The sequence below is a fragment of the Suricata suricatta genome, chromosome 8 (genome assembly GCF_006229205.1).
Source record: "Suricata suricatta isolate VVHF042 chromosome 8, meerkat_22Aug2017_6uvM2_HiC, whole genome shotgun sequence".
Lineage (NCBI taxonomy): Eukaryota > Metazoa > Chordata > Mammalia > Carnivora > Herpestidae > Suricata > Suricata suricatta.
Genome location: NC_043707.1, coordinates 89924125 through 89950482, shown reverse-complemented (window position 1 = coordinate 89950482; position 26358 = coordinate 89924125). Strand labels below are relative to the sequence as shown.

Here is a 26358-nt window from a genome sequence, read left to right as displayed (position 1 = left end):
AGCAAAGAGCACTCACTCAGTAGTAAATATCTGGTGAATGAATGAATATGAAGCCATTAAAACGGCAAAGATTTATATTATTAATTGACATCTGAAAGATGATCAATAGAATGGATAAAAAAGCAGTCTATGAAATGACAGAATATTTTCAAAACACTGCACGGTACAGAATGTATACCTGCACGGTAATATCAGGAAGCATATCACCAAAAATGCTAGTTATTTCAGGGGAATGTTAGTTCAGGTGACTCTAACTTCTCTTCTGGTTTTTATCTAGTGTCTCATCTTCCTACTCTACTACAGCTGTGACTCAGAGCGGCCACCTCCTTCCTTCCCAAACATTACTCTGACTGCTGAGATGTCCCCATTCACCCCGCTGAACTACACTCACCCTCCCTCGCAGCTTCCCTCTGCTCTCTCCACGGGAGGCACGGCAGATGAGAAGTAAAAGGGTAGGAGGTAGGGGACAAAGAAAGGAACACGGAAGAAGTGATGCCCTGAAAACTCCCAAGGGGACAACCAGCCCCTCGGGATGCCGACCTGCTGCCTCTCCCTCCTCGTCCTGGGAAGTCCAGGGGCGGCAAGGACAGCCCTAACACAGAGCAGAGCAGGAGAGCAGGCCACAGAACATCCCGGCCGCCAATGAGTCCAGCAGCACCAGGCAGTCAGATCCCAGCGGTGCCTCAGCCGCCCCGGGAACTCCAGCTTCCCCCGGGCGGGCCCCGACTCTCACCTGAGCAAACAGATACTCCAGGGAGCTGGCATCAAGCAGAGGCGTTGCATCTGGAACTTTTTTTTTCTCATAGCCATTTTTTTGCTTCTTAGGAGAATGTCGCCATACAGACTGCTCATTATCATTGGTCCCATGCCAGTTGGTGAAATAGAACCTAGAAGGCAGGAAGATAAGGGTCAATTTGGGGAAGGAGACCTTCGAATGCACGGGAGAGGGGTCCTGGTTGTACCCAGAGTGCTCAATGCCAGAGGCTAACCTTCCCTGTAAAGCAAGCAAACAGAGCTTTCAGCTGCATAGCACAGCACGTCACTGGTCAGAAGGTCCTTTTTCTTTTCAGTCTCACAAGCACTCTGCAAATACGTCCTGCCAGAACCTGGCTGTGACTCAGGGAGATAAAGAGACTTTCCACTGCGTCTTCCTAAATAGGAAAACATGCTGACTAGACCCAGGAGCGGGCCCAGCAAGTCCCTTTACCTTTAATAATTCTATCCTGACTTGAATCCAAGACCTATTTAATTGACATTTTAACATTCCTACTGAAGAAAACGTAGTTTTGTCATATAATCCAGATAGGGCAGTGCCTATTTCCCAGACCACTGTTACTTAATGACAGCTTATCTCACAATGGAGAGTTACAAATAGAAGAAATACATGAGCACCACTACAAGCGGAGCTTGCAGCGCTGTGAATGAAATTAATAAGCACTTTATGCCATTTAATCCTTACAGCAACTGCTGTAAGGGCGAGGACAAAAGAGGTTCCAAGAGGGGAGGTGACCTGACCGCAAGCTGCTTCTCTTAACTACTAGTGGCCTCTGCCACCTGTAGGAGAAACACAGTGAGCTCTCGAGTGACTGAGCCAAGCTGGCCCAGGCCATGTTGAGGTTATAGACTCAGCTGGCCAGGGATTTTCTACCTTGACGTGCCGTGTGCTGACCAAAAAACCCACCATGACATAAAGAAGCAACAAATAAAATTTCCTCCCCCAAAAAATGCTGCCACAAAACTCAGACGTCGGTCACTGAGCTGCATTTGCAAAGCCTAGACATGGCAGGCCCTCTGCCAGGCTGGGAGTGAATAGGCATGGTCCCCACACCTGGAGTTGCTTGTCTGTATGTCTACGTGGCAACAGGTCAAATCCAACAATAACAGTGAAGTAACATACAAAGGACACGTCTCATAAGCAGGACTAGAACGTGACTTTCATGGCATCCAGTTTTTCCCTCCTTCATAAAAAGAATATTAAAGGTATATTTTAGAACTGTGTTGATATAAAGATTAATATAATCCACGTTGGATTATATCATTTTTTTCTGGTGTTAGATGAAATTAAAACACTTTTGTGAGTCCTTAAAAATATTATGAGTCCTAGGCACTATGCCTAATAGATAAGTTGTCCCTGGACATAAGGGAGTCTTTGATGAGGCACCAAACAAGGGAGAAACCAGCCTCTACTGCCAGGGGAAGGGAGAAAGGGTTAGGAAGGGAAGTTGGGACTAGAATAAACTAATGCCAGGCTTCAGAGCCTGGACCAGACACAGGAGGCAGAGGAGACAGCAAGGCAAGATCACGCGACGCAGGATGTCCCAGAAGAAAGCCCCATGGAAGGTGGACTGAAATGACAGAGACCAAATGAGATGCCTATGGCAATAGTCTGGACAATGCCGTGAGCTCTGTGGGAGCAGACGCCTCAGCTGTCCTGCTCAGCACTGAATCTCCTGGCATATAACAGATGCTTAACACATGATTGTTGGATGAACAAAGAAGAAATAAACAAACAAATTTAGGGCATAGCAATTAACATGGAGAGGGAAGGATGGATAAGGCAGTTAATATTAAAGTAAAATCAGTATTTTAGAACTTTCAGGGATTCTACACAGCTCACCCTCCCGAGGACTGAGAATTTGACTGTGGCTTTGGTAGCTCTCACTCACACACAGGAAGAACACACATCCACAAAGCCCATGAGCAGCATAAACCACACAGCTATGGACTGTCCTCTCCCCGTCCTATGTGAGAGGGGATCAGGGCCCCGCGGCTGTCGGCTAATGAAGGGCTAGCATTTATGCTAGCCCCAGACTGAAGAATCTGATTTTCAAGGGCAGCACAAGACAGGAGGACTCAGCCAGGATGAGCGATCCCAGACAGGCAGAAAGAAAGAGGTGAACTGGCTCTACCAACCAAGCAACAACAGGAAGATCTGATGCTGGGGCAGAAAAAAATCGACGAGGACACAGCTAACTCCTCTGGCTACTGAGTCAAGCCCAAAACGGAGTGTTCTCATCATGCACACAGTAACCAGTCATCTACTAGAAGTGTTCTCAGGATCTGTCTGGAAGGAGACAGGTGAAAAGGTTACAAACAGGACAATGAAGACAGTAGCTGAGAGCTCATGAGCACTGACCCTGTACCACACGCTCCTTATACAAACAAAGCAGGGCTCCCCCGGAAAGGGCACACAGACAGGCATTTTCTGTCTGGTAATGGAGGAAGGCGGTGAGAAAATGAGAATTATATGTGATACGAAGGGCACCTGGGAAAAGTAGAAGCGTCTCTAGGATGGAGGAGGCTGTTTGAAAGAGAAGCAATGAAGACAGATTTTCCCTGAACCAGTCCGAGGCATGGTCCTCTTGTGTCACATCCCAAGAGTCTCCGTGAGAAAGAGTCCTTGGACTTGGTGAATCAAGGGCCCAACATACTCCCTTTGGGCAAAACACAATTTCCAATCAGGTCTGAACAAAAACACTCTTCCAGGCTGTTATCTGAGCCCTGTGGGACCAGCTACAGTTTGGAAATCTTTTGGCAAGATGTTCAGACAGGATAAGGCTGAGCAGATCAAACTAATGTGGGGCTTCACCACTTAAGTAAAGGCTGAAAGGAGCCTAAAACAAGGCTGGATCTCTAGAAACTGCCCAGAGTCAGAGACTGACAGCTTTCTATTTAATAAGATGGCAAAACAAAAAGCAAAAGCCTTTCAATCAGTGACTACCAAACTCAACACCTTCCCAAATTTATCCTAAAAAGACAAAACTAGAAGGTACACTGAAGACAGAAACTCTACACATAAATCTAAGTATAATTTATATACGGTGTTCTATTAGTTTCAGGTGTACAATATAATGATTCAACAATTCTGCAACATTCCTAGAAGAAAACACAGGCAATTATATAATCTCTTTGACATCAGCCACAGAATCATTTTTCTCCTTCAGCGAAGGAAACAAAAACAAAGTAAACTGCTGAAACTACACCAAAATAAAAGGCTTTCGCACAGTGAAGGAAAACCCTCAACAGAATGAAAAGACAACCTACCAAATGGGAGAAGATAATTGCAAATGATATATCCAATAAGGGATTAAGATCCAAAATAAATAATTTACATAATTAAAGAACAAAAAACAAATAACTCCATTAAAACCAGGGCAGAAGACATGAAAAGACATTTTTCCAAAGAAAAAAGACAAATGGCCACAGTCACATGGAAAGATGTTCATCAAACTTGGGCCACACAAAAATTCCTAGCATTAGAACATGCTAATGGAAAAAATAAAGAATGGTATAAATAAATGCAGTATGACAGCTGCGTAGATTGCTTTTCAGAATGGCGTGGAGGAATGACACAGGAAGGAAGAGGGAGGGAGAGATAGGCAGACAGATAGACCTATCAAGAAGATAGACTTCCTTGCAAGTTTTTGAGAAAATTGTATTACAGATGAGTGCATATTCTAAGTTTATGTATAGATATTACACACAAGGAATTCTCCTTAGGTTTCTGTAGAACTTTACTAGTGGATAGTGAAATTCATTTCAATGAAAAAGCAAATATTCTTTTTCATAAAAAGGGATAAAAAGCATGCTTATAGTAAGATATGTTATAAAATAAAAACTATTAAAATCATGATCTAAAAACAGAAACTTATAATTGAAGCTCAGAGTGTTTCCCAAAATAGAGCTGGGATTCCACTGAAACAGTCACTAACATTTGTTTTCATATTACACCTTCTTTAGTGGTGAGATTAGGAGGTTTCAAAGTTTTTGTAGTTTGTTGTAATGCAAATGTTTTAGCTTAGGGTGGGATCTTTTTTTTTCCAAGTTCAAAGAGCCTGTGGTAACAAAGCAATATCCTGTTGAAGCTTGATGTCAGGTACAAAGTCAAGGTGCCAAAAATGAAGTAGCTGTGCACTTCCTGGCAGCTAGCACAACAGCGAGGAGGCGAAGACATCTTCTAATGGTGAGGTAATAGTGAGGTATTCACACACTCTACACAAAGACAAATGCCTCAAGGAGGCTTCTGGGGCAGATAAGAGAATCCACTAGGTGTGTGACTCTGGGTAATTCACTTCTCCACTGCGGACATCAGTTCGCCCCTAAACAATTGCAATAGTTGAATCAGGCAAACTCAAATCTTATCCATGTCCCAAATTCTACCATTCCAGATTCTGAGCCAAGTGGACAAACCTAGTGGGAAAGAACTAGAATTCAGCAACATACCCCCTTCCTAGACTGCCAGTTGCAAATACAGGTTTCAATGCTGGTTCACAGAGATAACCCCCAGGCCACAGAAAGCAAAATTACACTTTGAAAAACAAATCCAAATATAGTCAGAAGGATCAGCTGGGTGGGGTGAATGTTTCCTTAAATCTGGGCGTGAAATCTCACATGGTACACACCTCTCCTCTTTAAGGTGAGACCTTGGGTGAGTACAGAAAGAACAAAAAGTCAGCAGTAGGATGATTATCAAAGAAAACAGATCTGCTTCAACTGCTACTGAGAAAAACACCCAGACCATTCTGGAATGTTAGCAACTCTACCAACTTCCCAAAGGAAGCAGCATCTAAGCTCCTGTGGAGAGCCTCTGAGACCCTTCAGGGCGTCTCCAGCAGGTCCCTACATTCCATCAGCACCTGAGCCATCTGCTGGTTTCATCACATCTGTGTAAATCAAGATCCTTTTCAAAAAGTATTCAACCTGTTAATAAGCTCTTTTGCTAAAAGCATATTCACTTGTGCTTAACTAGTATCTCACAAACATTATTTTCAATTCTAGGTAACAGCAAAAATGCTTATAAACTCAAGACACTACAGTGAAGTACTGACTGGTGATGTCACCTTGGGAGACCATGTGACATTTAAGGAAGTCTACAATACATGAGAAAAGGCAAGTAAGTACCTATCAGAAGAAAAATGAAGAGTCCCACCCATTAGGCAAAAATTCTCAGGGACTGGATCAAAACATCTAGTCCTTGAGAGCAAGAGCAACCTAGCATTTCTAGGGAACCACTTCAGCCGGTGTTCCTCAAACTCTTCAGCTGCAACTCTGAAAAAGAAATATTTTATTATATCATGAAATGGTATATACATTTGCATATCTCAAATAGAAGTTTTAAAATACAGGGGTGCCTGGGTGGCTCAGTCAGTTAAGTGTCCAGCTTTGGCTCAGGTCATGATCACACGGTTCGTGGGTTCAGCCCTGTGTCGGGTTCTGTGCTGACAGCTCAGAGACTGGAACCTACTTCAGATTCTGTGTCTCCCTCTCTCTCTGACCCTCTCCTGCTTGCGCTATCTCTGTTTCTCAAAAATAAATTAAAAACTTTAAAAAATGAAAAAAAAGGAGTCTTAATATACAATACTCTTGGGATATGTATATATACTGATATTACCTATCTTGCCTGTTTCTTTTTTGAAAAAATTCCGGTCACAACTCATGAAATTAAATTCATAACCATGACTCACCACTTGAAAAACTCTACCGTAGTATACTACTTCTTTTCAAAATACCCTCTGCATCATACAATGTGGCAGAGGAGAGTATCAAATTCATCTTGAATTGCATTCCAAATACTGAAGAAGTCCTTTCTCATACCAAGCAAAGAGAAAACTTACCAATTAAAAAATGACTACAAATCTTCTTAGTAAATGACTCAGGCCTCCAAGCTAACTGTCACCCTCCCCCTGCAAGAGGAAGCCAAGCAGGCACCCATACCTCATCCGGTAGTGGAGCCGGAGTGATGTCTTGTCGTCAACCGTGATCGTGCGATTCGGAGCGTACCACAGCTTGGTGTTCTCATCGTACAGGGCAAAGAGGTTGTGACACAGAGGAGAGATACCTGGGAAAAAGTAAGACAAGTTATCAGAAAATTAAAGACAGATACATTAGGCCATCTGTTTCCAAAGCATGATAAGCACAAAGACAAGAAATTCTCTTTCACAAAGAATCTAGGTCACATTTTTTATCCTTTTAGGGCAAATATGACTTCCAACCATGTTCAGTCAGGCATGTTTAATCATGATAATTAAGCACTATGGCTCCCCAGGAATATATACTATAGCTCCTGACAAACGAGATTAAAAACACTGTAAAACAAAAGTCTAATGATGTTTCTCAACACAGTGTCTATGACAGTCTTAACAAACCCTGCTTCAAAGAAAAACTACACGGGCTGAGAGGTTCCCAAATCCCACCTGCAGTGCACCTTGCTAATCACAGTCAGAAACATCCTTGGAGTTCGGGAAATCCCCAATCCATCACCTACAGAAAATATTTAAACAATTCTAACACACTGTGATTATGCATTAAACATGCAAAGAAGTTCCTGGCAGTAGCGCACAAAATCATGTGTTAGAATAAATAACCAAAGTGATTTTTGTCAGTGATAAAGATCTATTACCATTAATAATAAATACACTTCTTAAGCACTCTGTATAGTTATCATAAATATTTTTTATTAGTAGCCAACTCACAAGAAGATATATGCTTAACCAATAGTGCTCCCTTGCCTCCCTGCCCCACCACCTGCCTCCTTTGATACAAGAACTAAAGAGATAAAGAGATAAAGCCCAGAAAAGAATCTTTCCACTCACTTCTGAGCCCAAAATTAAATTACACATGGAGGAAGAGAAGAAGGTGATTGCAAATAGTCAATTATTACTGCCATTTTCATCTGTGGCCAGGCCTCAAACTAAGATACAGGCAATCTAACCAAAAAATATATGAAAATATGAGGTAATAGGAGTTTCCCAAATCAGACATCTGGAGCAAGACTGACACCAACAGGGACCCTCCCTGGCGCGGCCCATCCAAGCCCGAACTCTCTCTGATGCACACACCGAGGGAAGAAGTGACAGAGGTCTGGGCATGCTGACGCCTCACTGAGCTCCTCGATCCCTGCCTCTCAGGTTATCTGGAGTAACTCCTTCAGAGGTTACTCCTCCTTGTAATGGAGAAGAGCAGGGTAAACTTCAAAGAACATTTCCTCATGGGAACGAGCTAATGAGTTTTAGATCCATACTGTTAGGACTATATGGTTTGGTTATACTGCAGTTTTCCATTTGTGAATTGGCCTTTGTGGGCTGGCCTGGAAGCCTAGCCTATATTTGAATGGGCACAGACACATACATATTGAAGCAAAATTTATTTGTAATCCTGAATCTGTCTGTATCCTATCACAGGTCTGATTCTAAAAATATTAGTACTTATAAATAGGAAGATCAACGATAGTTTTTTTTTTATAAAAACGTACAGGATAACGGTAACAACACTAACATTTACTGAGGGTTAAGTGTCAGGCATTGAGCTAACATACTCTACATTTATTATCTTTTAATCCTCACACTTAATTATGTAACTAGTAGTTCCACCAGTTTACAGGTGAAGAAACTGTGGCCTCCCAAGATTTAGTCTGATTCAGGACTACTCAATAAAATGCAGAGTTAAAATTCAAACCAGGATAGAGCTACTGAGGAGGTCAAAGAATGAGAACCGAAAGAATAAAAATTGACCATATATTTTTGGACAACAGGGAAGAAAACAATACTGCCTCCAAAGATCATTACTATAATAATAATAATGAGAGCTCCAATAATACGTGGCATTCTGTACTCATGTACCTTTAAAGTTAATAAATGTTTGCAACATTACCCTGAGTCAGTTATAAAAGAGCTCACTCATTCTCTACAGACCAGGCTTAGAAGCTGGTGCCCAACACCGGCTGGCCCTGAGCCCAGAGCTCCAGCAGATTCCGTGGCTGTGTCTGCCTGCGGGCTCAGGCTCTCTCCCCTCGTCTCCTTTAGCAGCAGCCCCTTGACCTCTCATTAACTGCAGCCCAACAATTCTGTACAAATACCATGGTAAGAAACTGGGCCAACAGAATAAACACTATAAACCAAACTTCAAGGGAAAGGGGGAAAAAACACACAATACCTTAAAAAAGTACTTTGGAAGCACCAATTTACATCTAGCTGCTTAGTTCATTACAAATACTTTTAAAGCTAATGTCTAAAGCTGCTTCCGTTTATACTTTGCTACCTACTCAAACTAACTTTAAAACATGAATATACGACCTGCTTCTGGGTCAGGGTTTCGTACGTAGCAGAGCAGCTCCCTCGCTGCGATCTATTGAAAGTCAGCCCTCAACACAAGAGTTTGTAAAAAGACAAAAAAAAAGAAAAAAAAAAGTAAAAAAAAAAAATAAATAAATGAAACATGAATATAAGGGCATGAACCTCATACTCTATATAGCTCAGCCAATTTTATTCCCTGTAGCACCAACCTCTCCCCTTTTATAGAAACTCTCGTATTTAAAGCATTGGAGATAGAAAGATGTACCTCAGAAAGAAAAAGGGGTTTCTAGAGAACTGTATCACAAACTAGGTAGGTAACTCTTGAAAGGTCCACACTATCCAACAGAGTTGCCCGAGGGCTAAAGAGGATATAAATCAAGCATGGATCACACTGTCTGTCATCACAGTTAATCATCATGAGTTAATTAAAAACAAAAACAAACCCAGCTTCATTGAGATGTAATTTACATATCATAAAGTCTACCCATTTTAAGTGTACATAGAATTCAATGAATTTTAGTCTATTTACATTGATATGACCGTCACCACAACCCCAGGGGTTAGATCTTCAAGTTTCTACAATTTAACTTTACTTGTCATTTAAAAGTAGGTAGACAGAAACTATCACTGACCCCAAGGTTCAAAGGAGCTTCATTTTGTTATTTGTTTTGGTTTCTCATCTTCTCCCCTGTTTGGCAACAGGCTCACTTAAGAAAGACAAGGCTCTCTAAAAAAGGAAGAAAGGAAGAAAGAAAGGAAGGAAGGAAGGAAGGAAGGAAGGAAGGAAGGAAGGAAGGAAGGAAGGAAAAAGAAAAAGACCATGTTGTTCACAGCCTCATTGCCCTTTTAACCACCGGGCAGTGTGACCAAGCCACAAAGCGACACTCAAGTTCTCACTTCAAGTCAGCATCATGGAGGGGAAACAGGTTACAGCGGCAGGACGACGACCCTACCTCTCAGAAGAAGTTTTGAACCATCAATCCTTCAGATCTTGAGAGATGCCCCTTACTGAGCTCCCAACTTTGTGCCAAATGTTTTTACTCATTTAGTGCTGATAGTACTCCGATTTCCCAGATGTAGGGGGAATAGAAACTGAGCCTCCACCGAAGGCAAGCCTCATTCCTTGGGATCCTAAGCTCATTAGTGACAGGTCAGGAATAAGTCACTTTATGATGAAGAAAGTGAGAAGTGAATCCCTCAGAACTGAGAACTGGCCTAAGGTGAAATGCACAGAGCAGCAGAGGCGGGGCGGAGCCCGCGAGGGGCAGGGACACCGCCGCCCGGGCAGCGTCCAGCACTCACAGCATTCCTGCGCGGCCCTGATGCACAGCTCCTCGGCCGTGTACTCCCCGCTGCCCAGCCTGAGCGGCTCCCTGTCGGAGAGATAGAAGAGCACTTCCGCCCCTGGCTCGGGGGCCTCCAGATTCACCTCCGTCTTCTTGGAGCTCCTCATTTTAGCACAGAAAGCCATGGCATTGCAGTCCTCTTTTATATTTAGATACTGTAGGGGAAGGAGAACGAGACCATGTGGTCATTCTGTGTGCTAGAAGTTCAAGTGGTGAAAGAGAACGTTAGGAAGGTAAGTAAGCACAAATATCTCTCAAACAGGTAAGTACCTCTCTCACCCCTTCCCTCTCTGAAAATCAAATGCGTCTGAACTTATGAGAGGTCAAACAATCCATTGTAATTATGAAAATAATCAATTATACACTAATTCTTTATGATCAGACCATATCCTCAAAAATCAGAATAATTTTAGACATGGCCGAGATTTCTCTTTCTCTAGCTGTAGTTGGGAAATGCGGCTCATTCTGGAAGAGCTCATATTAATGTTACTCATGCTGCTGCCTCTACTGGAATCATTTCACTTCTGAGCTGACCTGGGGCACGAATCACATTGTCTTTTAACTCTATGTGCCACCAACTGCAAGCTCCGGGAGGGCGTGAACCGCATCTTATCTATCTTCCTGCCTCCAGAGCCTAGCCCAGGGCTGGCTCTCAGTACAACGTGACCACCGATTCATGTTCATGAGCCATGGAAAGGTCTTGAAAATTAATGAACGGGGCCAAGTCCTCACCACTCCACTGGCAGGTAGGCGGATGGGCAGCACTTTTCGGCAGCAGAATGAGGGCTGGAAGTCTTGCTTTGAAGAAGTCAGAACCCACTGGTGAGAAACTAGCAAATAAGTCCTTCACCTGAGCTGCCTCTAAAGGCAGGGAACTAGGAACAAAGAGCCAGCCTCAGCCACTTAACTGTGGTCAAGGCCAGGAAGGAAGGGGAACGAGGGAAAGCCTTGTGCATCTTTCTTCCCCTCACTCCAATACCAGTGGTCAACAAACGAATTTCCCTGACCCCGGGTTCCTAATTTCCTACTGCCTGCCAAACCAACCTTCACTTAGCCCTCAGAGTAATACGCGTATCAGATCCCTCCATTAATCAACGAGAGCAAACTCCTCGCAGAGGTCCTCCATCACCTGCCAGCTAGCCTCCCCAGCCGCCATCACTCCTGGCCTCTGACTTCATGCCTGAAACCCACGAAGTTGCCATTGTTCTTGTTACCCCAACTCCCCCCCTCCATTCTGCTTTTCTCACCTTCTTGCCTTTGGGTCATACTCATTTCTCTATCAGGAATACCTTCCCATCTCACCTTTTTCATGACAAGCTGTAATTTTCTTTAGAACTCTGCTTGGACATTACCTCCCTCTAGGAAATGCCTATGAACCTCCATCCCCTCCCCTAAGTTGGATGCCCTCTCCCAAACTCACCTCGCTGCACTAACCACACTGGACAATGACCATCTTATTCATGTGTCTGTCTGTGTGTCTCTCTCAATGGTTTATGCTGGGAGTTCCTTAAGGGCAAGGACTGTGTCCTTCATCTTTGTATCCCCAGTACCTAGCACAGAGCCTTACATTTAACAGGTGCTTGCTAAATGGCCCAAGGAAGCTTCTCAAAATAAGACAAGTCACATAGTGTGGACGACAGCCACAGTTCTTTTCACCAGACTCATATGCTTATTTACTAGCCGCCTTGGTGAAGGTGAGATACTTACAGGAGAGATAAACCAGATACATCTCAATGCTACAAACTAAGAGGCACTCAATTGTACTTGTTTCATCTCCAAAATAAATCTGAAAACCAGAAGCTTCCAGAAAACAGGCTGAAAGACTAAGTTCATAACTTACCTTAAGGGTTCAGATCAACTGTCAAGCAAGGTTTTCTTTTTTAAATTTATATATTTTGAGAGAGTGTGAGACACAGTGAGAGACAAAGTGGGGAGGGGAGGAGAGGGACAGTAGGGGAGGGGCAGAGAGAGGGGGAGAGAAAATCTCTCTGTGTTATCAGCGTGGAGCCTGATGTGGGGCACGAACTCACAGAACTCACAAACTGCGAGATCATAATCTGAGCTGAAATCAAGAGTCAGATGCTTAACCGACAGAGCCACCCAGGTGCCCTGAGCAAGAAAGTTTTAAAACCCAACACTAAGCGCCCAACTCCACCTTACAATGGAAAACAAAGAAGCTACAGTCTGCTTTGTAAGGTAAGATACATCTTTGTCCTTGAGACCCTATACAGATTGGCACAGGAAGAATTCAGAGACGGTTACACGCTTTCACCCTAAGGAAGTAACCAGGCAAGTATATGTGATTACATATGTACAAGGTGTGGCACCATCTAAAATAGGAAAAAATACAAGTGACAAAGGGGGCTAACAAAATAAGAAATATCAACACAAAGGAATACTATACAGCTGTTAAAAAGATGACACAAAGCTACGTAAATCAACATTGAAAGATACACAGGACATACTGCAAAGTGAAAGAAGGCATAATATGTACATCATGATCTTTTTGATCATGCATGTATGTATAATCTGGAAGAACATACCATAAACCGCTAAGGTGGTGAGTATCTAGAAAGGGCTATAAGGAACTTTTCTTTTACTTTGGACTTCTTATATTTTTATACTCTTGGGATTTACTTTTAAACCAGAACACTCAACATTTAGAAATGAATAAAAATTAAAATACCAATATTCTAGATATACAGGTATCCTTACTAGTTCAAGATCAGTTTTACTATTCTTTTTAAAAGCTATTTTCCTTTTGGCCCAATTTTAAAGATATGCAAAGGTACAAACCTGCATTTATTCGGCTGTCCAATGTCCTCCAAAAAGCAGACTGGATTTTCTTCTCTACTTTCCAAAGTCCGTTCAGAGCTGGGAGAGAGACAAGGATAAATAAATAAATCAGCTGCAGAGGTAACTGCATCAGAGAATAAGAGGACCCTCTTATGAAGGAAGCAGCCCAAACCGTAAGTGGGCAGGGAAAAGCATTTGGGAGGAAGAAGGGGAAAAAATTGACAAGGACACTGAGAGGACAGAGAGGCATCATAGAGTATGAATATCAAAGAAGATATTATTTTTACTGCTTCAAGACAGGAAGCCAGGGACTTTTGCTTCCTGGCATAGAGTACCCTGTCCAGTGCAAGTAAAGACGGTGCACCTTTTCCGTCAACACCCTCTCCCCTGAGGCCGTGAACAATAGTTCAGGATCCCCAAACTTATGCACTTTTATTTCCCATTCCCATTTCCTGTAGAATTACCCTCCTCCCAACCCGGTCTGCCCTTGGCCTCACTTAATGTGCTACATTGTATGATACAGTGAGAGCAGAAGGGCCCAGGAATAAATCCAATGAAAAATGCTTTTAGTTCACCAAATGTTTTTTGAGCCATTCTTATTTGAAAACTTAGGTAGCAAAAAAGCCCCCTTCCAGTTCCCCAGCCTCACTTCAGACTTGTACTACATAAGAAAACCAGCCTGATTCTACAGAATTAAAGCACCGGTCCTATCATCTTCATCATCAACCACCAACCACCGCCAACTCCCCCAGCACAGACACAGAGCTCTGTACTGTTTTAACAAGTTTCCAGGTCCCTCTCACAAATTCTTCTTAATAGTAGAATTTAATTATTTTTGCAAATCAGGAGCAATCACCCTTAGTGGTGTGAAAGTCTTTTCCAAGTTAATACAGATCGCTGTCTGTTTTCTGTTGGTCATTTAATACACTTTGTCAGAACTCTCCTTTCCCAAGCACTACACGGCAGAAGCAGATAGGGAGTGGGGTGATGGAGATGAGGCTACAGGCCAGCCTTCCCACAGGACCTTATACTCGAAGGGGAGATGGCACAAATGAAAACGTAAAAGCAATCTAAAACCAAAAAAGTGTGTCACAATGTCACCTTCAGGAGGCCAGGCAGAGGACATAAGTATGAATTTTGATATGACAACTTTGACTTGGCTATAAGATTCAAAGAACAAATCATTATACTTTCAGCTTTTAAAAATATAATATGATCATCTGTTTTACTTATGAGAACAGATACCCTGCCTGCATCAAAACAGCAATCCGAAATTAGCTACCTGTTAATAATGCCTTGCTTTGGCTCAGAAGCAGTTTCAAATGTCACATTTAGGAGATTCATTATTTTTGAGCAGTTCTTCATGCCAAAACTGACCCATATCAGGAGGCCAAATAAAGAACAAGAGCAATATGGCCCCTGGCTCACATGGAGCTTACAGTCTAGACTGGAATCAAACAAAGATGCACATAAAGAAGTAATTATAAAGAGCTTAAAATGCCATGAAGGAGAAAGAGAGAGGTATAATAAAAGGAATGTCATCTAGCGTGGGACTCGAGGGAAGTAATACTGAGCTGAGATGTAATTGATATGCAGGGAGGCAGAGAGAAGGCAGCCGGGGTAAAGGATCGGCATGTGCAAAGTCCCTGTGGAGAGAAGGAGCTAGTCTCCTCTCTCCAGCTTCATAAATGGGGAAATCCCTCCAACATTCCTCTATACCTGGGCAAAGGACAGCCCTAGTTGGTTCATCAGCAGTACTTGCTAATAGCATGTCCAGCGCCTACCTGAGGTTACCGAGAGGCATGCTATTATACTCTACTGCCAAGGATGAATGAAAATTGACCACATGGGCCCCATCTCTGCAGAATTAAGAAGCCTGCCCCCAAAGGGGCATATTTGGAGCCTTTCAGATCAGGAAGAGACTTGTAGGTTCCACCAGGCCCAATTTAACAAAGACTACAGCATAAAACCTTTCAGAATTCACCACCAGATCACCTACTACTTGAGTTCAGGAGTCCGGAGCCTCATGTAAGATTCAAGGGTCAGCCTAAATTTACTAAGGTTTTCTAGACCTAGGATTCTATGAAAACTTATAATAAAAGAAAGGTTGGTTTTTCCGCTACTCCTTCCCTATTGCATGCCACACTATATTGAAATCACAATGTACCAAATTTTCAAATTGACCTCCTACATTACCAGACGGAACAATAAAATGGTATTAATTTGTGATGCTTAGCATAGAGATCAAACTCATAGGGGAAAAAGAATCTGCAACAGAATTGCTAGACAATATGCAGTTACTATGATGTTTTTATATGCTGACTCAATAACAACAAAACTCTCTTAAAAAAACTGGCATTCTAATGATAAAAATGTAAAAACATCCATAAAGCACTTAAAAGACAGGGTAGGCACCATTCTAAGCACTTAAATCTAGGATGGCTAATCCACTTTATATGAAATGACATCAGTTCTCAGTCAGGATGAGAAGTCTTTTGTTGGCAAACACTCTGTGTAAAGGCTTCATTCAAATAACATTTCTTTCCATATACACCAAACAAAATGCTATTTATTTATTTAATTCAAGTAAGTTAACATACATTGTAGTCTTGGCTTCAGGAGTAGAACCCATTTATCTCTTACATATGAGAACCAGTGCTCATCCCGAAAAGTGCCCTCCTTAATGCCCATCATCCATTTAACCGACACCACCCTCCCACCCTCCCCACCCCTTCCAGCAACCCTCAGTTTGTTTTCTATTTTAAGGACCGGTAGGAAAAGAACAAGATCAGGTTTATAAATACTACAGATAATTCTAAGAAATCAATTCAAGTTTCTCATTACAGATACAAAAAGAAAATGTTAAATGCTTGAAAACCTGACCAGTAGGAATCGCACAACACCCTTTAAAAATAATATGATTCACTGGGTTCCATTCCCAAAATAAATGAATACAAAGAAGCTCAGAAAATGGGAAGAATAAAAGTGAATAATCAAAAGCTCTTCGATGATAGCACTGAATTCTTCCACAATTACAAAATTTCAAGTTTTTGAAAAAAAAAAAACTGCCTTTCTTTCTATGATTAGAGGATTGCTTTTGTGGCTCAATCTTATTAGATGCTACTTTACATTAAAAAGGGGGGTGTTGCAGAGTCTCACAATTCTTTAGTTTATAAAAGTCTGATCCAAGTATATCTGATGCTTCCTGAACGAGGGAAATGTAACAGAAATGAGACACGGCTCTGTGAGTCTGGACAGGGCCTCGCTGTAATAGAGGGATATCGTAACTATTTTCCAAGATGCAAACTCCTAGAAATCTATGTCTGCGATGCTGACATCCTCTTAAATTGTCAAGGGCATCTTTTGAAATACAAGGATCTGTAAAAGTGAAGGATAAACAAGTAAATTTTGAATAGTGAAAAGACATAAACACAGGCCATGTTAAAATTCACAAGTATGACCAGAATATGACTGTGTTTGGCCAATGGCCACTATCAGATGTACATGATAAAAATAGACTGGATGATGGTTAGAATCAACGACTAGGATCAGAATACAACACTTTGGGTAGCTGATTGTTTTTACTAAAGAAACCATCTCTCTCTCTCTCTCTCTCTCTCTCTCTCTCGCACACACACACACACACACACACACACACACACACACACACAGTGTTACTTTATGTCCACGTTAAAGGAATCAAAGCTTTTGATTTCTGAAGTAGAAAATACAAAATGTTGGTAAAGTGTGAACCCAGAAAAACTGAAAAGAAAAATATGTAATTTAGAAGTATTTCCTGAAATCAGCTGCTTAAGAAACTTTAACACTAAAGTTCCTAGACCTTAAATTATTTCAGCAGGCACCAGCCTTAAGTACAGCACAGATACCTAATGTTACAATATAAGTTCCAAGATGTCAGGGGTCTTTGTCCTGTAAGTGCTGATCACCAGCACAGATTAGGTGCTATAAATACAGTTGAATCTTGAACAGCGCAAGGGTTAGGAGCCTAAACCCCGTGCCGTCAAAAATTAGTATGTGACTTTTGACCACTCAAATTTAATTACTAATGGCCTTAGCAATAACACAGTCAATTAACACATATTTTCTATGTTACACATATTAGTGTATTTCTATAATAAAGTAAACTAGAGAAAAGAAAATGTTATCAAGAAAATCAGAAGGGAGAGCAAATACAGTCACAGCACTAGACTGTTTTTATTAATAAAAGGAAGTGTATATAGGTAGACCCATGCAATATAAGCTTCTGTCCTTCAAGGGTCAGTCAACTGCAGTTGTTAAACGAAGGTAACAAAGCAAGCAACACTACTGACTTAATACACAACTAACAAGTGTGATCCTAAACAAATCATTTTAACCTATGAGCCTAGTTTCCTCATCTGCTAACCTTGAAGGAAACATCCTCCCTAAAGAATCAGAAAGGTCTTTGAGAAAGTCTTCATCAAGCTCCTACACTTTTTTCAAGTTGAGGCTGTTGATGTGAAAGTGCTCAGAAAGGTGTTAAGTGGTAAAGCAATGTAATGTAGGCTATATGGCAAAGGACTCAAGTGAGCTGTGAGCTTGCTTGAAGGACAACAGAATAAATAGGCATTCTGAGCAAAAGCCTGGTCCTTAATCAAGCTCCATTTCATAAGTCTAGCAGTGCAGTTAGGACAGTGAGCTGGAGTCATCCTGACCTGGGTCCTTCTGGATACTGCCTTCCCCACCCACTAGCTATTGTAATCTTAGGCAAGCTACTTACCATCCCTAAACCTCAATGTTCTCAGTTATGGGGGGAGGCAGGAATGGCATTTGTCTCAAAGAGCTGTTAAGGATTATGTAAGTTAATGCATATAAACCCTGCCTAAGGCAGAGTTTAGTAGGCAGCAAGCATTCATATTTTGGCCTGCTAAACTGATTACATATTGATGGAACACAGTTCCAGCAGAGGAGAGGGAACTCCAATATGCACTGAACCTCTGCAACATCTCATGCATTGATGGGCACTTGCACTTAATTCTCAGGAGAGGTTTAAGGCCAGTCAGTGGGTGTGCCAAAAATCAAACACAGGACTCCTGATTCCAAGGACCCTGCTCTTTCTCCGGGGCGGCAGGGATGGTATGGGGGAGCCTGCTTGAACCTGCCCCCTATTATGAACACCACTGTCTTCTCTGGCTTTTCAGTATTTCTCACAGCCTCACATCCACCTAGGAGACTGAACTCACTCTTAAGGCTTTTGTAGGGGCCCATTCTGCCAAAAGGCCTGTTGAGATTCCGCTGTAAGTCACCAAGAGGAACGCGCATATCTCCAGCTTGTCTGGAAAGTGTGACCCTGGTACAAGTGAGGTCCCTCAGTTGAGGATTGGGATTGAGTGGCTCTCCTGGGAGACTGAGTGTACAGTGTCATATGGCTTGTTGGGTCCTGCTTCCCTTTGTTTTAGAGAATGTGCGCATGACCTCCTGATCATGATGGATTAGAGACTGGAGTTAGTTTTCTATGACCTTTAATTAGTTTCGGTGAGTGGGCAAATTTTCAGATTGAAACTCCCTTCCTGGTCAGGGGCACTTTACCTGTAAATCATCATGTTCACCTTTAAAAAAGAATAACCTTGTCATAAGCTTCAGTTAATAATATTACTTATACATAAAACAAATCTCTGCTGATGTATTTTGAGTGATGAGTTATGTTTTTTTGATCTTCTGTATTGGACCTCGTTTCTGGTTTGATTTTGTTTTCGCTACCATGAAAATAATAATTTTTTCTGGAAGTTACAAACAATGTAATCATTAGAAAAATGATGTAATCACCTATGGTATATAAAGATCCTAAGCATCACAGTAAAGTGCATTCTTGCCACCATCCACTTTGTCTGTCTTCTTTCTTATAGATATTGTGCCGACACTAACCCCCTACTCAGGGACCCTTAGACACTAGTGTGTGGGCCGGTCCCCCGCAGGCTTTCCCTCCAGAGACTGAAAGAAGGGTCGCTGAAAAACTCAGTGAAGTGCCCAGGCCTTGCCTGCACTGCAGCCCACGGCTAACACGCTGCTCCAGCACCACTACTGCAGGTGTGAGGAGGAAAGCTCTGGTGGCTGCTGACTATGGCCCAGCTCACATGCACACGGAACCTCCTTGAGGCCTAAGACACACACAGAGGCAGGGAAAGCATCTCTGCTTCCCTTCCAGTCGCATCACTAGGGACTGTGCACGCATGAGAACTCTGGAAGTGACTTGTATTGGGTGCACCGAGTACCCCCTGCCTTGTGGAGACCCAGAACTGTCTGATGAAAGCATCACAAGATACTGTGCCGAGCTGATGGATTCCAGCCAAAAGGACGACATAATATAAATACAAAATCTGCTTTTTACTCCTGTCAGCAAGTCAGAATTATGGCTTTTCTATATGCCATTCCTGCCACACAGAATAACTCACTTCTAACTATAGCATTTCCAGGAATACCCCAGAACCGTAAGTGCTGCTTCATTTACAATAAACTTCCAGGGATGATCAAACAATCAATGCCAACTCAATGGGTCAGGGCTCTCTGCACTGCTCCCAATAAGCCTGCTTTCCCTGAGAGACAATTTCTGATCAAAGTAAATACAGTACTTTGCCTGATTAAAGTCAATAAGAATTCTCCTAAAAGCCACACTGTATCAAGATGCTTTGCTAATTTTCCTTTTTCCCCCACTAATACACCTATAATGTTATTAGAGAACACAGAATACAGGGGTCAAGACTATGGTGGCAAAAGTGGACACTGCAAAGACGGTTGGGAGAATGGCTTGTCTTCACCTTGTGTGCTTTTTCAATCACTAATTCCTAAAATACATAGTAAGCACTTATACCATTGCAATAAAACCTTGCGTTTGTATGGTACTTTATACTTAAAAATGGCTTTCACATCTATAACCACATTTGGGTCTCACAGCCCCTTTCGCAGATGAGAAGACTCAGCTTCAGATATTCCCACGGTCAAGAAGCCAGTGAGTGGCAAGTATGAGCTCAAACACACTTCTTGGCCTCCCTTTCTCACTTTGCCACATCTCCCTGGTCAAGGCACGGGCTTTGGCGGGATCTAAAGATGTACTACAATTAAAATCTGAGCCCATCAAAACCTTAGTCTATTAATAGCTGGAAAAAGAAAAAGACCCCCAGGGGACCTCAAGAAAGCAGATGTGGAGGGGATGCTGAGACACAGTCAGTAGGAACAATAGGAGTCACGAAAAGAGGGCTATGAGGTCATCACGGAGAATAGAATCTGTTCCCGGCCTTGAGGGAGACAGAAGATTTTAAAAGGTAGAAAGGAAGTAAGCAGTTCTTCTGGGAAAGAGCCAGGAGCAAGGAAAATCACGAGGGTGGGTGTGTAAGAAGGAATTCGCAGACGGCAAGGGGCAGATAGGAAGGAGGGAGACAGTGTGGAAAGGTGAGAGAGAGTCCGTCTGAGGACAGTCTGTGTGCCAGCTTCCTCCTGCAGGCACCAAGAGAGACACCCAGAGAAGGAGGCCCTACCTTGTCTTAAAGAACAAGCCTCTAACGCTTTCTGAGCTCAAATACTGTGTAATTAAAAAAAAAACAACAAACACTAGATGACTTCTATGGTTCCTTAAAGCAGAATGCTTGAAACCATATTATGCCACACCCTAAAGCAGCTAATTTTTCACTAATTTGTACTTTCAAGATGACATGCTTCAACAACCTCTTGTTGATGATGGCATCTGCAAAGCTTGCAGGAAACCATAATTTAATGGAATACACAGGAAACAACAGTGAATCCCCCAAACCCCTTGCTAACTTTTACTGTTATTTGTTGTTACTGCAAATTAACTTACCCCTCTCTCTGTTATGTACTAAGCTCTTCCAGGGCAAAAACCCATCTAACATTTTTTCCTGTAATTCTTTAACTACTCAGCGTTCTTGGATGTAAACAACAGAAACTAGTTCTGCTTACCTTAGGATAAAAATGAATTAAGAGAAAGATCGAAGAGCTCAGAACAGTCTGATAAGAACACCATTACAGCAGGGCTACCACTGTTCATCAGCCTTTAGCTGCTCTCAAGCCGCCCTGAGTGTCTGTACCGTCCCCTCCAGATTCAACGTCCTGGGGCACAGGGATCCAAGAGGTGAACCGAGTTCATCCAGTCATGTGTCTGTATTTCCTTCACTTCAACAGCAACAACAGATGATCACTCTAGAAACGAAGAGAGTTCAGATGCTAGACAATCCCCCAAATAGCAAGTGTCTATACTCCTAAAGAACTCAGCCAGGGGAAGTTAAGGAAGAAAAAGAAAAAGAAATCTCAAGAAAAATGGTCCCCTGCATCTCTCCCTAACAAGAAACTAGAATCAGTTTTTGTTTGGCTTTGATATAGTCTGCCAACCAAGTCTCCCAACTGAAATAGCAGGCGGAGCTCCTCATATAAACCATATTTGTACAATGAGTAGTGCACTTTGTCCCCATCAAGGCATCAGACTTGATCACTCAGTCAACACTGCAGAGCACTGAGCCACCTCTCGCTCAACTTCCTGGTCTGCCCTAGTTCAGTGGAGAATCTAGTAAGGGTTATACCTCACTATCTGATATCCTAGGAACCTGTGCCAACAACATCTTTCCAAACCTTTTGGACAATGATGCATAGTAAAAAAAACATATTTTACAGTATATGTGTGTGTGACAAAAAATTAGTTTCACAGATATCCTAATATATGCAATTCATTCTATTTTCCATTCTATGCTATTTTCTTCTATTTAATACATTTTTTAAATGCTAAACAAGACCCTCAAAATAAATTTCACAGACCACTAATGATATATATACACATATATATATATATATATATATACACACATATATATATACACACACATATATATATATAACAAACCAGTCTGAAAAACACTGGTTTAAAGGACTCACTGAGACTACCAATAATAAAATGTACTTTAAACTTTTTAAAAAATTTATTAATATTTATTTTTGAGACAGAGAGACAGACTGTGAGCAGGAAAGGGGCAGAGAAGGAGACACAGAATCCAAAGCAGGCCCCGAGCTGTGAGCTGTCAGCACAGAGCCTGATGCAGGGCACAAACCCATGAGCTGTGAGATCATGACCTGAGCTGATGTCAGACGCTTAACCGACTGAGCCACCCATAAAATGTACTTTATATTCACTGCTTATATTCAATGTGTATACTTTCCCCAGCTGGCATTAAAACACTGAAATGTATTTCATCTGAAATTCCTCCAACTACCAGAAGATCACTCCTTTCCCACAGTGTATAGCCTATGAAGCTTCAACCCAGAGAGCTACACTGAGATCCACTGTGCAATCCACTCAGAGTCTTCCTTTCACAATAGTTTCTTCTCCCAGAAAGCTCTTTAGTCGGGCTACCTTCTAAATCTATACAAGGATGGAGATTAAGAAAACACAGAAACTGTACCCACAGAGAACAGAAGGCCCATGCTTTAAATTCTGCCAATAACCACCCTTCTTAAAACCCATGACTTATTCATAAACCCATGATTTATTCCCACAGTCTCAGTTTCTAACTGCACAATCACAGTGAAGTGATGCTTTGCAGGAACCTAAGGAATTCAAAATCCATTGTGTACTCATCTGTGCAAAAATTTTTAGTGCATTTCATGTCAATAACCATAGTGAATGGACAAGAGTTTAGTGTATGGCCACCAATGGGAATTTCTGGGGAGGGGGAGCTATGCAGGTCTTGGAGATTTAGATGACAGATGGTATAAACCATGGATTAGGGAAGGGGTCCTTTGTATCAACTTTAATTATATTTTTCTACCAACAAACAAAAAAAGGTAAACACATACAGCTCTCTTTTCTCAAGATAAATGCTCACTTCATACTCGGCACATAAGAAGGCAGAACCTTGGTGAAGCACTATTTTGCACTCTTGTCCCAAACACATCCACGGCATGACTCTACCCATAATTCTTTTATCATCAACAGCCCTTGCCTAACAGAAACAACTGAATTTAACCAAACTGTCATCCATCTCACTGAAAACTATTCAGTGACAATGCCTGGTCTTCATTCGTTACATTTAATTTCCTGCTGGAGAAGTGGAGGAATAGTACATACTCCAGCTATGGAACTTCTTTTGTCCCCCTTTCAAGGCAATAAACATGCAGAAAGACAGGAGGCAAAGACTTCTGTGTACTAAGACTCCTAAAATTACTAAGGCTGCTGTAAATATATGGTAGGATGTTGACGACTAACTTGACTAACTAGAAAAATAGAAACATTAACAACTAGGAGGAGTAACTCACTCCTACACATCATTAAGTTATTATAAACAAACAAATCTCATCATGAAAAGCCTATGAAACACAGCTCTGTGAGAAGAAAAGGATGCAAGAAAAGATACATCATCAACGAAGAACTAGCAACTCAAGAATGTGACAAAGTAATAACACCTGATTGGTGGCCAAACACAAGACAAACCCAACCAAGGCAAAAGAGCATGGTCAGAGAAGGTGTGAGATGGGAGCTGATGTAGTGAGTCTAATCCAGAAGGCTTCGTGGAAAACTAGCATGTTTAGGTCATAAAGACTTGAGCCAGGGGTACCTCGGTGGCTCAGTTGGTTGAATGGTCATGATCTTATGGTTCCTGGGTTTGAGTCCCACATCAGGCTTGCTGCTGTGAGCCTGTCAGCACAGAGCCCATTTCAGATCCTCTGTCCCCTCTCTGTGCCCCTCCCCCACTTGCACTCTCTCATTATGGCAGAGGTGGGATTTGAACTGGCACTTTAGGGATGGGGAACATACAAACAGGAGGAGAACGGAAGCTGACTGAGGTGAACACTCCAAATAACAGAAACACGAAGAAACAGCAGCAGAAGGAAAGGAGGAGTCCCCCTCTGGAGAGAAAACAGGAGTCTGTGTAAATCAGAAAAAAAAATGAGGAAAGGGAGAAAGCTGAGGTCAATCTACAGTGGACCGCAAATGCCAACTAATGAGTCTGGACTTTCCTCTGAGGAGACACTGCCCATGAATCCCCAGGCTCAGATGAATTCCTCTGAAGCAAGAAAGTCCCCTGGTACATGAACGTGTTTTCTGTCAGGAGTGGGGTCTCAGACACAAGGAGTGATGAGAAAAGGCATGGGGACACCGGAAATTTACTGTGAAAAATAATATTCTTGTTTTAAAACACTTTATTTTTATAATAATCTTTTTTTAAGATAGAAAGTCCACACAAGCAGTGGAGAGCAGCAGAGAGAGAGAATCCCAAACAGGCTCCACACTGTCAGCACAGAGCCCAACACAGGGCTCGAACCCAGAAACTGTAAGATCATGATCTAAGTCGAAATCAAGAGTCAGGTGCTTAACCAACTGAGCCACCCAGGAGCCCCTAAAATACAACTGGTCCTCCATGGATATATAGGCACTGGACATTGAGGTTCCCCCTCCCTCTTCCCGCAGTATAAATATCCAGGACAATAAAAACTGACAAAATAGCCCCAAATATTGCATTGGCAAGAGAGTTTGAATATTCATTTGGAAGATCCATACTCTAACCTCACCTTACTAACACACACACACACACACACACACACACACACACACACACAAAATGAGAAGCTAGAGGTTTTCTTCTGCGAATTACACTGTGAATGAGTCAGAAAAAACTTTCCCATTGCTGGTGTCCTCACAAAGAGCCTGGCTGGGACATTTACTAACAGCGCTGGGGGAATCAACATTCTGCTGCGGTGATTCACCCTCCTCTGCCAGTACAGTCCAAGGGAGGAGTTCGCAGGGCTACCCTCGGGAGTCACTCTGAATTATTTTTGTAACATCTTGTCCTTGGATAAGAGGAAACAGTCAGAAATAGGAGGCTAGGGGGTCATCTATTACTCAGTGTAGTTGTTTACGCAGCTCTGTTTCCCTATTATCCAGAATTCAGTGCTTTGGATAAATGAAAGACATAAGGTACTCATGTTTCCAGAGAGCTAAATATAGAATTCACAAAAATCATGTCAAATGGAAATTTATATGCCTTGGATACTTCCAGGCCTTGGAATTATGATTTTGACCAATTTTCATTTCACAAAACCATGAAAGGGTGGATTGGGGAGGAGGGTAATCCAGTTAGTGGGATTTGAACAAACAAGGTCCCTTATACTATCATCCATTTAAACATAATCTTCATGAGCTTGGACGAATGTTTTATCAGCTCACAGAGCCCTCTGATGTGTGTCCAACCAGGTGTTCCCTGAACACTGCTGATCTTGGCCAAAAGAACTGTTTGTCCATGCACTATGCCATCTGGACACATAGCTAATCAACAGCAGAGCTGCAGCACAGACCAAGTCCTCACATGCCACATCTCCAGCATCCTACATTGCATGAAAGTAAAAATTAGCCTTTCTCCCAATGAATGCAAAAAAGCAAAGCTGGCCTAACTTTCATAATCATTAAGTAATCAAATCAATACAAAAATCAATACACCCAATCGATAAATACAATTATATACTTTTTATAGCTTACAAAGCATCTTCAATACATGGTTTCTATTACTCCTCATGATAATTTTAAATATCATTCCTCTTATTTTACTCATAACCAAACTAAGGCCTAAAGATACTAAGTGACTCATGAAAGGTCTAAAGAAAAAATGACAAATGATCATGGTGAAAAGGTCAAATTTCACCAACAAACTAAAATAACAGGATGCCATTTTTTTATCCATCTGATCAGTAAAGATTATGTAGTTTTTAAATGTAGATTGAAGCCTGGATTAAGTAGAGGTTTAAGTTACTGTCAGATTCAAACTATAAAAGTTATTTAGACTCATGTTAATAAAAATACACATTCAACAGTAGAGATGGATATTACTGAAAAGTGAAAGTTCCTTTCCCTAGACCCCAGAGATAACCACTATTCAGTTTCTAGTGCAACCTTCCTTAAGGACAACTTGGCCCCACCTGTCAGCTTGTACTTAAAAATCGTCATGTTTACCTAGAGGAGAAAGCAGGAAGCAGCCTCCTTGACCTCAATCGCAGCAATTTCCTACTCGACACATCCCCAAAGGCAAGGGAATCAAGAACAAAAATGAACTATTGGGACCTCATCAAGATAAAAAGCATCTGCACTGCAAAGGAAACAATCAAGAAAACTAATA

General features: G+C 41.9%; 1 protein-coding gene across 3 annotated transcripts in view; it reads right to left on the bottom strand.

Moving 5' to 3' along the window:
• Positions 1-26358, bottom strand: part of JAK1 (Janus kinase 1) — a 125918-nt gene that overhangs the window by 37646 nt on the left and 61914 nt on the right. Inside the window, exons 2-7 of one of the 3 annotated variants that reach the window (XM_029949765.1) lie at positions 21164-21403; positions 13214-13291; positions 10374-10572; positions 6715-6838; positions 5902-6048; positions 734-887 (exon numbers count right to left, since the gene is read on the bottom strand). In XM_029949765.1, coding sequence (XP_029805625.1) covers positions 734-887; positions 5902-6048; positions 6715-6838; positions 10374-10572; positions 13214-13219 — 630 coding nt within the window. In that variant the 5' untranslated portion in view covers positions 13220-13291; positions 21164-21403. The remainder of the gene's footprint in view (positions 1-733; positions 888-5901; positions 6049-6714; positions 6839-10373; positions 10573-13213; positions 13292-21163; positions 21404-26358) is intronic. The other 2 variants (XM_029949764.1, XM_029949767.1) reach the window with 2 other exon arrangements.